This window comes from Gymnoscopelus braueri (assembly GCF_963280865.1).
Source record: "Gymnoscopelus braueri genome assembly, chromosome: 20".
Lineage (NCBI taxonomy): Eukaryota > Metazoa > Chordata > Actinopteri > Myctophiformes > Myctophidae > Gymnoscopelus > Gymnoscopelus braueri.
The window spans coordinates 9,656,382-9,669,105 of NC_137622.1; the positions used below are offsets into that span (position 1 = coordinate 9,656,382).

Consider the following 12,724-nt stretch of genomic DNA (forward strand, 5'->3'; position numbering starts at 1 on the left):
ACCCAAACCGGAAGAGCAAAAATACTAACTTGTTTCGGGTTTTAGGACTACAAACTAATGCACTCTATAAGAAGTGCCGAAGTGCCACACGTCCATGAATGATGTACGTAAGACTTGAGGTCAGACAGCCCAAGAAGAAAGTCAAGTATCACATCAGTTAAAGTAAATCCATGAGAGGTCTAAGTGTCACTCTGCATTGACTGGTTTGTGAAAGGCCTGTTTGTTTGTGTGTTGCACAGAATGAAGTGGACACGTTGATGCACGAAATGGCGGATGAAGCTGGGTAGGCTATGTGTCACACACACTCACTCACTCACTCAATCACTCACTCACTCACTCACTCTCACACACACGTACACGTACACGTACACGTACATAGTAACAAAAAAATTAATTCAGCATTCCCTCACAGCCCACTGTATCGGAGTGACATGCTGAATGAAATGAAACATTTCTGTGTATTCTGTTGTCAGGTTGGATCTCAACATGGAGCTTCCTGAGGGTCAGACAGGCTCAGTGGCTTCCAGCGTGGCTTCCACAGAACAGGTAACACACACACACACACACACACACACACACACACACACACACGCGTGTGGATGCACACACATGTACACACGAGTACATGCACACACACTCACATGCATACACATACTTTTTCCCCTTCCACACTGTGGAAAATGTATACTTTTGTCTTATTTCGATTCCAAAAATAGCAGATTTACAAGCTAAGCTCACACGTGTTACGATACAATGTGTTGTGAGCTTGTACAGTAGTATTTTCATACTGTCATACAACAAAGTATGAATCAGACTTAAGCCCCTGCTGTACATGTCAATTTGACTATTGTAATGCACTTTATTCGGGTATCAGCAAACAAAATATACAAAGACTGTTACAAAACGCTGATGCCAGGCTTCTGACACTAAGGGAAGTGGGCATATTACACCACTGCTGCCCTTCACTAGTTACCTGTGAGTTTTAGAATTGATTTACATATTTTCCTGCTTGCTTTTAAAGCCCTGAATGGTCAGGCTCCTGCCTACATTTGTGATCATTTAACTCCCTATGAGCCTGGTCACTGCCTGATATCCTCCAACAGGGCGCTACTAAAGCTTCCAAAGTCTTGGCTTGTCCTCTTTTAAATCTCTTCTTAAAACTCATCTTAGTTTTTTTTTTTTTACTTATCTTAACCTTGGATTTAACTCAGTTTTATTATCTATTTTGACTGTAGAGCACTTTGCAACTTATTTTTGAAAGGTGCTAACTGCTATAACAGTTATTATTACTACAATAATAATTTGTGACAAATAAAGCAGAGTGGCACAGCATAAAACTTTGGGTCATTCAACTATTTCACTAAAAAGCAATTTTTTTTGGAATGCCGTACCAACTAATAAATGCACAAACTTATATGAAACGATGAATGAAAAGTTAAACACCAAATCTGCCATCATTGATTTGATTGTACATTTGCGTGCACTTGGACATGGACATGGACTCACAGATAGAGCAAAAGACACAGTTGAACACAGACATACTCATAGAAACTATCCACATGCAGGCACACAAACACACACACACACACACACACACACACACACACACACACACACACACAATTATAAATAAAATACAGTATGCGCATAATAAATAGCCTATTTTGCCATGGTTTAGTGAGCATGTGCACATACACATGTGCAACATGTGATGTAATAATTTTTATAATTTTGTCATGTACAGGATGTTATAACTTTTTATGTGTATTGTAAGTGGAATGTTTTTCATAACCTCATAATACTACTACTACTAATAAAAACAACCAGGGACAGAGGTTGTCGTGCGTGCATTAGCCCGGGCTAGAAACCCTATGCAATACATCTGTTTCATGTTATTGTAACTTGTTACAATGATATTTCCATTGTCCAAATAAACAAACAACCCCCCCCAAAAAAAGTAATTTGGAGAAGAATCATTCCATTAGTCTTGTGTCAAAGACGCATGCAGCGATCTCCCCCCCCCACTCTCAGTAGCCCCTACTGTGCGGCCCTTTTCGCTCTACATTAGAAGAGTCGGGAACGGTGGCCGTTTTCACATTCTAATACAGACCGAATACCCCATTTCAGCACCAGGCTCAGTGGCTTGCCTCGTTAATCACTAGACTCCGAACTCACACCTCATGGGATCGACTGCCACTGACAACACTACTTTTTCCAACAACGGCGGACTACTTTATTCGCAGATAAAGTATAGTTTTGGACCGCGGCGGAGGGGCACAGTCTCAAGCGAACTTGAGTCACGTAAGGCACCACCAAGCGTGCCGTGCTGAACGTTGTGAAGTTCACTTGAGCCTACTCAGCCCCATGCATCCGAGTTATGTACCGATAGGCACAGAATCGTAAATTATCGCCCCCCCCCAGGCAATGCCAGCACCGAGCATTATTTTCCACCACGGAATACTGTCCTCCTGGAATGTCAGGCTCTCTCCCCCTGACCCCCGCTACTGAGAGCGGGGGGAGAACGCTGGTCGCGTCAAAGACAGTGATGTTCATAGCCCTGTGCCCTGCGTCTCTGATGCATAATTTTAAGAAAGGACGCATCAAACAAACCATTGCGGCGTCCACGGGACACATACTAACTACTTTATCCTGCTATGTTATGAACTAATTCAGCGCTTACTGTACAATGCGGGACATTCCCGCATTATTATTATACCAATAGACAACGTGAATGCGCCTGTGGTACTCGTCTTCTTCTCTCCAGAGTGGCTGCCTCTCTCTACACAGGTAGCAAGCCCCCCCCCCCCCCCCCTCCCTCTCCGCTGGCTATGTGTATTTATAGTTCGTTGAACGACCGTGTTGCTCACCGAAACGCTGATGTGCCGCGCGGCCCGCAACACATTGTAAATCGTTATTTTTGGTGCGACACAAGCATACTGACTTAAAACTTGAATAAATAATTTGAAGGGAATCCCGCTTAAAGAGGTGTTTAATGTTGTGTTGTCAAAGTAATGTTGACCCCATAGGTTGAACTGATCTAAGTGATCTTAGGTGTGATGGTCTGACCTGCGTTTTGTTTTATGTGTCATCAGGATGAGCTTTCCCAGAGGCTAGCCAGACTGCGGGACCAGGTATAGATGAAGAGGAGCACACCGAGGAGGAGTATGAATCGCATGGAAATTATTGGTAAACTATTATAAAGAGGAGATCAATTAACCAAGTGCCAGGCGTATGTAGGATACAACAATGCAACCTCCTTACTATGTTCGAGATCCCCAATCTCACAAGGAGATGACCTCTCTCCCTTTGAGTTTCAGGTTTGTTTCTTTTCATAGGAACAGTATTTAGAGTGTCTGTAACTCACTATACCTCCTCACTCTGAGTTCCTGTGTTCAAGTTGATTTGCACAAATGTATTATTTATCAGTATTATTATTGTTATTATTATTATTATTATTATTATGAATTGTTGGTGTTAAGGATGTCAAACGTCCATCATACGTTATCATCGATCATACTGAAGACCATTATGTTTTTTCATGACCAAGTTAATTATCCTGGGATTGTCCCTTGGATAAGTGAAATACGGAAGTTACATAAAATAATTATTTATTTAATATTAAGATCAAGAAGTGAACAAATTTAGGGCATTATACACAAACCTCAATAATGTTTCCATGTGAAGTCATATTGCTGAAAGCCAGCTGTTCAGGTGGTTTGTTGTGTACTTGCATGACAGAAATGTTTAATATCACTGTATGCTTACTAAAAAGGTTCTGTACGGAACCAAAACAACGTTGCTTCATACTGTACATGGACCTTAGAAAGGCTTCAAAAGGGACCATGCGAGTTCTTTATAAAGAACTATGGCTCAATAAAGAGCCTTGGTATTGACTCCATGTGCATGCCTGGTTTGCGTGTTGCTCTGAAACCGTTATAATTGAAACCGTTGGTATTTGAGCCCCTTTTCAACCAAAAGGTTCAAGGAACCTTTTACCTACTGGAACCACAGAGTTGTTGAACTTGAGTTAGCGTTTGCAAGATGAAGATTAGGTGTGAAGATTAGGTTATTTAGGATGTTGAGAATACCGCAAAAACTGCTATACTATATTATGCATATTTATAACTTTCCTTAGCTCTTCCATCTGATGTTCGGTTAGTTTAGTTGGTAGAGCGCTGGCCGTCTACCTCATCCATCTCCCAGTGTGTCCAGATAGATTGTTGCCGTTCACTTATGCACCAACCTCACCAAGTCAAATTCCTTGCAAATATACCCTACTTGGCTAATTTATTTGTAATTCTGATAAAATAAATTTAATCGTAAATATCCGTAAAAATCCATGTATCCAGTGCTTTCCTGTGTAAATTATATTTAAAAAAAAATCAGTATCAGGGTGCTGTGCACAGCAATCTAAATAATATTTGTCATATTTCTGTCCTACATGTTCACTTTGTGTCCCCACCAGGACCACTCAACCATTAAACCAAACGTTTATTGAATTTGTAGATTTTGAGATTAAAAAATAAAAACTTTGGACATGGTTCGTCAGCAGAGCTGGTGCCCCAGCATGAAGGAATTATAAGGATCTTCTCTGTAATTGGACTTGACACGTTCTTTAAAGCCCAGTGCATTAAAGGCAAGACACGGCATTCATTCAGGATACAGATTCTTTGATATAATTTAGCTTGTAGCGCTTGTACCTCGTCATCGGTACATGATTTGAATCGGCTGTTTTTCAGTTGGGACATTATAAAACTCATTCTCTCACCTGGTCATAAACACGATCTGCTGCCAAAAAAACTAAATCGTAATTCAAAGACAAAACTATTTTAAGCATTTGCTCTCCATAGAAACCCATTGCAAGAAAACAACGGCATCTACCTAAATGTGATGTTTCCTAGGTTGGTGTTTTTGTTAAGCCACGTTTAAAAAACTGAGCTGGCTTCCTGTGGTCGAAAAAGATGGAAAGCTTCTGAATTTCAGGGAAAGTTCCTACGAACGGGGGAAAGTTCCTGCGGTAGAAAGGGGGCTATTTTTGATATGTGCTGCACTTAAAGGGCTCGTTGTGAATGTTAGCCCTTGTTTACGCTCCGGTTGAGAACTGGGATAAACACATTTTATTTCCGCCAGCAGTGGTAGCCATTTTCTTTGCTGCAGTGGCCCAACACAGCTGAATGAATTTACAGTCAACATTGACCTATTTAACTTATTTATTCTGCAATACTCTGTATGTGTACTGTACGTGAGGAAGAAGTTGATTAAAAGAGTTTTTAACATTTCCTTGGTTGCGTCTGCGTTCTTGTCACGTCGTGCTGATTTCAGTATTTCGGTCATTTTGTGGGACGTGTTCACCTCCGCTTCTGTCTTCCTCCTTTTCCCATCTGACCCCTCCTCCTGCGCTTCTCCCAACAGGGAACAGATGAAAGGTCAAAGGTCTCACCTGCAGAGGAACCGGCCCTCTGCCGCTCGCATGCCAGTGCCTCATTACACACACACACACACACACACACACACACACACACACACACACACACACACACACACACACACACAGTCAGACACACGCACACACAGAGTCAGACACACGCCCAGCATGGGACTCAGCTGGGAGCCATTACAGGTGTAGCTTATGTGCACACAAATGTACACACACACACACACACACACACACAAATCTGAGACCCCCAGCCCTTCGCTGTAGCCTCTGGAATGCTACCAGTGACACACAGCTGCCTGTGACCCCACAAAAGCGGTGTCCCATCCAATCACCATCAGGCACACACTCATCTACCTCCACACACGCCGTCATTATCATCAGTGTCCCTGACAGACGGACGCAAGTCTCCATTATGCACATTACCAAAGACAGTTTGATGAGTGGCTGGTCTTTAGGTCGTGTGTGTGTGTGTGTGTGTGTGTGTGTGTGTGCGTGTGCGTGCGCGCTCTACCAAGTGGACAGCAGATTGACCCAGAGCACTTCCCATTTTTCCAGTGACCTCTCTGAACCTACAGCTGTCAGTCATTTCATCCAGGAACCAAGGTCTTAAATCACCTTTTAAATTAGGATTCCTTGTGTCCCGTTGTCAGATGTTACCGGCTCTCTTTGGCGAATTTAGTTCTTTATTTTCATCTCTTTTTCAAATTTGGTAGAAGCTGGTATGTCTTCACATAATGTATGTGGATGCTTCCTCCAGATGTGCAGGAGTCAGCGCCCGTTTGAGACCCGCTCTAGGGAACCTGTGTGTGGGTGCGTGCGTATGGGAGTGTGTGTAAGTTGTTGATATCCGATGGCTTTCTCCTTCCAGTGCCGTCATCACTCCATGTTCTGGTTTCCAGTGGGATGCTGGTTGTCGACAGGCAAGATTCCTCTGAGCCGGAGGTCTGAACCCTGAGCTCCTCTCCTCTCTTGTCTCTCATCTCTTTCTGCCTCTTGCCTGCATGTGCTCTATTTCTCTCTCATCTCCGTGTTCGCTTTCTCTGATTGCATCAAAGTGGGGGGTTTTCCATCTGAGACAGACAGACAGACAGACAGACAGACAGGACACGGTGGTATGTACACACTGAGCGGTGAGTCGGTGAAAACCCATTAGTCAGAGCTGGTATTTCACTGAGTAAAGCGCTCTCCCATTGGCCGGGTTCCACACAGTGTCCTCGCTCACTCCTCGACCCTCCCTGTGAAATATTCAATTACCGTGTGTGAGGGGTCAGGTCAAACACAGGAAGCTGAGCTGATTGGTTCTGCTCGGGTATCGATGAGCATGTGTGACCAATCGCTGCTGCCCAAGGCTTTCCCCATCTCCATCTGTTGCTGCTGCTGTGAGTGTGCGTCCATGTGCACATGCGTGTGTGTGTTCGTGTGTGCGTGCGTGTGTGTGTCTAATCGTTCCAGCCTAAGGCTTTGCCCAGTTTCCACTCACCTCTTGACCATTACTTCCTGTCAGATGTGTTAACGCTGTTTTTAATCTGTTTTACTGCCTCTCTCACACACACACACACACACACACACACACACACACACACACACACACACACACACCATTACAGCTGGCCCTATCCATCGCTTTTCCCCATCAAGATTTATACAGTTACCCGCCTCGCTCCCTCAGAACCACTGTCTCACACACACACAGACACACACCTGATCTCCTCGCCACTCTCACCCTTCACCTCACCCTGGCGACCTCCCCTCCGACCTCCAACTGACCCTGGCCTCACCTCGCCCTCCTCTCAGTACCTCTTACTGTATAACGAGCCATGAACATGGAGACATGTAGTCCTATTTCCTCCTCTTTATGGGAGCCGTTCGTCCGCCTGTCTGACTGTCTGTCTGTCTGTCTGTCTGTCTTTCTGTCTGTCCGTCCATTCTCTTTCAGACTTGAGCCTAAATATACTCTGTCACATGACAGTGGCTTACAACGGTTGTGAAAATATTTTTAATATAAATTATGCAGTCAGTTTGTGTGATATGTACACACAGTATGTTTTGTTTGCCTCCTATGCATTGTGTCAAAAGTATGCAGCGAAATCCTTTAGAGGAACCGGTTCCAAACCACAGGTTGATCAATGTAGTTAAAACAGCAGCAAGATTGGCCGCTAACAGACCTATACGTCTACTGCTTTGGAAACCAATCATATCAATCTGAATTGTTTCCACCCAGTTTTAGCCCAGAGTATATTGATTTTAGATGTCACCAGAAGTATAAGTAGTCAGAGATCTGTCATCGTCTGGCTACGCAAGACCGATGACCTACAGGGTGTCATTTTATTCAGTGATTTGTTTTTCGAAAATATGCACACAGAGATGCCTGGGCCTTTTGTCTAAAGCTTTATCTCTAAGCACCTGTAATTAAGTTCAAGGTATATATTTCAGTCCTCTTTTCACATTCAGCTGGGAAAACAGACACCTGAAAAACTCAAAAGAAGATACCCAAAAGTATGCAAAATACCCCTATAGTATCCAACATATGCCAGAACAGTTTACCCAAAACAACCCAAAAGTAAACAAAGCTACTGTATACCGGAATGTCTTCGGGGGTTTTACCTTTGGTTTGCTTTGGGTACCTTGGGTGATGGACCCAGTTTGGATTGTTAAGATAACCATTGTAAACCTGGTTTCTACCCTGCTAATCTCCACGTCTCTGTGCACACAACATGCTGTGTTTGACCCTAAGGGTAGGTAATTATATAATTTGTTCTGTTTTCTATGTAACTTTGATAATTATGTTATAGTAGTTAGCAGAACTTGCGAAGTGCCGTGCCTGTGTGTCAAACATAGTGAACGTATGTGTGGCCGTGGAGGTAATGAGGTCGGTGTCATTCCCCAGATGATGACAAGACCGCTGACACTCCTGACGGACGAGTGGACAGGGATGGAGAGAGGAAGAGGAAGAGAGTAAGGTCCATGAAGAGGATTTATACCCCGGCACTTCGTTATTATAGTACCAATGGAAATGACAGAGGTAATTCTGCCTGTGTGTGTGTGTGTGTGTGTGTGTGTGTGTGTGTGTGTTTGCCTTTGTGCGTGCGTGTTGTGTGTGTGTGTGTGTGTGGGGTGCATATGGTAAAACACTCTACCAACTCTGCAGTTAGTCACAGCCCTGCGTCCCTAATTGAATTAGCGTTGACAGCGCACAGTGCCGGCCGCGTGGGTGTGTGTGTGCACTGGGGGCATGGGGCTGTTGGCAGGCCGGGTGCAAGTGTGTGTGTGTGTGTGTGTGTGTGTGTGTAAGAGAAAGAGGGTCTTCCCCCTGAAATCAATTAAGCGAGCAGGTCTATGTTTCTGGGGAGGAGAGGGGCACATCCTGTGCAGGGCAGCCCAGACAGACAGCACCATCTGGGGCAGCAGGCAGGTCGACCCTGGGTTGAGACATGAAAGACCCGGGGCAGGGATGAGAGGCGAGGAGGGTACATGAACGGCACTAAATCACTCCCCTCTCCCTTTACCTCCATCCCCCTCACCCCCCCCCTTCATCTGCCATCCGATACAACAGCCAAGAAGCATTTTTTCTGTCTTTTTATCTCTTTCCTAATTTTACTCTCTCTCTCTCTCTATCTATCTCCCTCGCTCTACTGTATCTCGCTCGGGAATGATAGTCTATATCGCAGACAGGAAGTGAGACAAGGCGAAAACCATCCATCCTTCTGTCAGAGGAAAAGAGAATATCTCACAGCTCTGGTTCCAAAAGAGCTTGATTTATCTGTTAGTATTAAACAGAGCCAATGCTCTTTCGGTCTCCCTCTCTCTCTCTCTCAGCTATAATGCAAAGCAGTGTTTCATCTCTGACCTGAGTGAAAATGCCAGCCACCCAGTGCAACTATTTACACACACACACACACACACACACACACACACACACACGTGCATGCTCGTGCACACACACACCTTTGGGATCCCCTTAGGTCCATCAGACTGGAAAAGGAATTAGACGACTTTGGTTTGGGGGGGGTGTGTGTGTGTGTGTGTGTGTGTGTGTGTGTGTGTGTGTGTGTGTGTGTGTGTGTGTGTGTGTGTGTGTGTGTGTGTGTGTGTGTGTGTGTGTGTGTGTGTGATGGACAGCTGGGGTCAGAGTGTGTGTTGTGTTTGTTGGTCTGAAGCTAAGTGCTGACAGGCTTCTCCAGCCCCCCCATACACTCAGACTCTCTCTCTCTCTCTCTCTCTCTCTCTCTCTCTCTCTCTCTCTCTCTCTCTCTCTCTCTCTCTCTCTCTCTCTCTCTCTCTCTCTCTCTCTCTCTCTCTCTCTCTGCTTAACTGCAGTTAATTGAATTTGATCAATGTCCTGCTGAATGCCTTCAACGTCATGTGGACATCTGTTGAAATACAGGAATTTCTCCATTTCCACAGGTTACCTTTGTGTTGTTAACCAGCTTTATTCTTTTATTCAGATAGTGTAGAGAGGCAAGATTTTGACATCCATGATCACAGTTCTCCAGCCAGAATCGAACCGGGGACATTATGTGGTTGATGACACAGTATTTGCTCAGCCAACACAACACTGTTTTCATGTTGTCATTTGATCTTAGACATTCTGTGTGTGAAAGGCACTGTAAATGGAAAGTATGTTTATTATTTAAAGTTCCAATCAAGAAGGTATTTGAATAAACTAGAGGTTCGGCCCTCACACCTACGTCGCACCACCGATCCGTCCGTTACGTCTGAGTCATAGAGGCTTTGTCAGAGTACCCGTTGTACCTCTGTCAGTCCTTGTCCCGTTTATACCCATATATGGAGATCCCTTGCTTGTTTTTGCAGGAAATGCACTTAAGACTTCTGGTGATTAGTAGTTTTGTTTATGGTTATGTCTGAGTCATAGTGACGTGGCCGTCCATATATGCCTACTGTATATATGGGGGTATCGGGTTTGTTTATGGTTATGCCTGAGTCATAGTGACATGCCTATATATGGGCGTATCGTTTTTTTTTCTTTTTTTCGTTATATCTGAGCCCACCGGCCTGCCAGCCCTCCCATTAGCCAATTTGAATATAGGATAAAAAGTTATTTTAACAAGTCTGTATGGTAGAGTATGTTAATACAATATAACTAGTACATCTGCAGTGGTTTGAGGTAGTCTCCCTACTCTTCCATTGAGAAATGTAGGTCCATGTTGACAAGTTGTACTGCCGGAAGTTCATAGCGCAACATCTCCCTGGCCAAGCAGTGATCCCGTCTAGGAAGAGCGGTAGAAGTTTGGTTTCCCACTCGGGGAGTCCCAGGGCCGACTCCCAGGTAGATCATAAAACTTAACGATTGCAGCTTTAATTATTATTTTTAATAGTAGTAGTAGTTCCGTGATTCAGAGGAAGATGTCATGAAGGCCACAGTAGTCTATAACTAATTAGCTTCTGAGATTAGTGTGTCTGTGACCTTTGACCAGGAACGAGCTGGAAAAAACGTAAATAAGAAGAAGTGAGAGGTGTGTACGACAGCGTGAAAGCTGTTTGGGTCATTAACACGTTGTCTGATGAATGGTGTGACAACAGGGGCCCTAATGCAGGAAACTTGTGGAAAACACACACACACACACACACACACACACACACACACACACACACACACACACACACATACACACACACAGGGGCCAGGTGCCACATGTTAAAGCTGTTTGTGGAAGACTCACCTAACCTCTGCTCCTTGAAGGCCGAGGCCTTCCAGAGTACACATGCCTGTCCAGATCCCCTGCTGACCCCCCACGCACACACACACACGCACACACACACACACGCACACGCACACACACGACCCCACACACTCCACACACTCGTTATCACACACCACGGAGTACGCACAAACACATAGACACGAGAAAACACACAGCGCTCTCAACTTCCAGGAGGTTCTCTGGTGTCTGTCATCGGCTGACTGATGTAGTGCTTCTGGGACTCCTGGTGACAACAGGAGAGGATGTCAGCGTCTTGGGGGCCTCCCATTTACACCTCGCTTTTGAAGTTTCCACATACACAGCAGAGGATGTGTTCACGGTGGTAGGAAAGTCAGGGTGCGATCCAGTGGTCACTGGCAGACGTTGAGAAGAGGGCAGAATTGTCTGAACTAGTCTAATGAGGGCTGAAACTATCGATTATTTTCTTTGCGATTATTCTATCGATTACTTTTTCGATTAATCGAATAATTGAGAAGATTTTTTTTGATATACTTTATATTTCTTATATATCAACAAGTCGATTAACAACCACCATTAACCTCCCTATTTTATACTTGTGAAGATAGATGATCTACAAGCGCAAAGTTTTAACATTTTTGGAAACTCTTTGACTATAATGACATGCTTGATTACTAATTGATTATTTTATTTCATCATATGATTCTTTTTTTTAATAATCGATTAAATTGTTGCCGACTATCGATGAATGGATAGTTTGATTAAGCGTTGCACCCCTGATGTTGTCGGACTCTGATGTGATCTGATCTCTCTTTACTTAGCATGGGAGAGATCTTCATGTCAAACTGGAATTTGTCCATTTTAAATGTCTCCATTCTCAGCAGTGATAATAATGCACAAGTTGCAGAGGAAAGCTTTAAGCTTTAAGCCCCCCCCCCACCAACCCACCAACTGCGGTTAGTTCAATAAAATTTGAACTGGTCATAACTGCTTCCAACAACGCCTTAGGGTGGGAGAGCCAGAAAATGGTGCGGAGTGGAGCTTAACAAATTCGGAAAAAAGTAGGAGAGGACGGGACAAGGAACACTGGAATGGAGCTGCACAGTTTTTCCCAGAGGAGGGGGGGGGGGGGGGGTAGGGGTTTGATGGGACAGTGGACGTTTGGTGTTTGATTGGGCAGCCATCAGTAAGACTGCTATAATAAGCTGTTAAACGGCCCTTGCTTTTCACATTACTGGCCCAGTGTAATTCAATTTCAGCCACAGCTGGTTTCATTTTCAACTTTACAGCTGGGCTCAGTCACGTCCCATAATCTGCACTGATAAATAACCAGCTTTTATTGAGTTTGCAGAGAAAATAGCGTTCAGTAGAAACCTCCACAAGAGAGCAGAGTCAAACACAGGCAGGCCTGCAGGGCATGGAGCTTGGTTCGGGCAAAAGAACTGCGTGCGTGCGTGTGTGTGTGCATGAGTGCGGTCTGTGTGTTTCAGCTGTTCGCACGCATGTGAGTGAGACTACATGTGTATGTGTAAATGTGGTGAATGTGTGTGCTTGTGTACGGCTGTGGCACTTTCATTACAATTTAATGTGTGTGTGTGTGGGGGGG

General features: G+C 44.4%; 1 protein-coding gene across 3 annotated transcripts in view; it reads left to right on the top strand.

Moving 5' to 3' along the window:
* The window catches only part of LOC308076042 (charged multivesicular body protein 1b-like), a 43,831-nt gene extending 38,583 nt beyond the window's left edge, over positions 1-5,248 (top strand). For all 3 annotated transcript variants that reach the window (XM_080416141.1, XM_080416140.1, XM_080416142.1), the window contains 3 exons: positions 240-283; positions 474-546; positions 3,093-5,248. In XM_080416141.1, coding sequence (XP_080272267.1) covers positions 240-283; positions 474-546; positions 3,093-3,137 — 162 coding nt within the window. In that variant the 3' untranslated portion in view covers positions 3,138-5,248. The remainder of the gene's footprint in view (positions 1-239; positions 284-473; positions 547-3,092) is intronic.
* Positions 5,249-12,724: the final 7,476 nt, after the last annotated feature.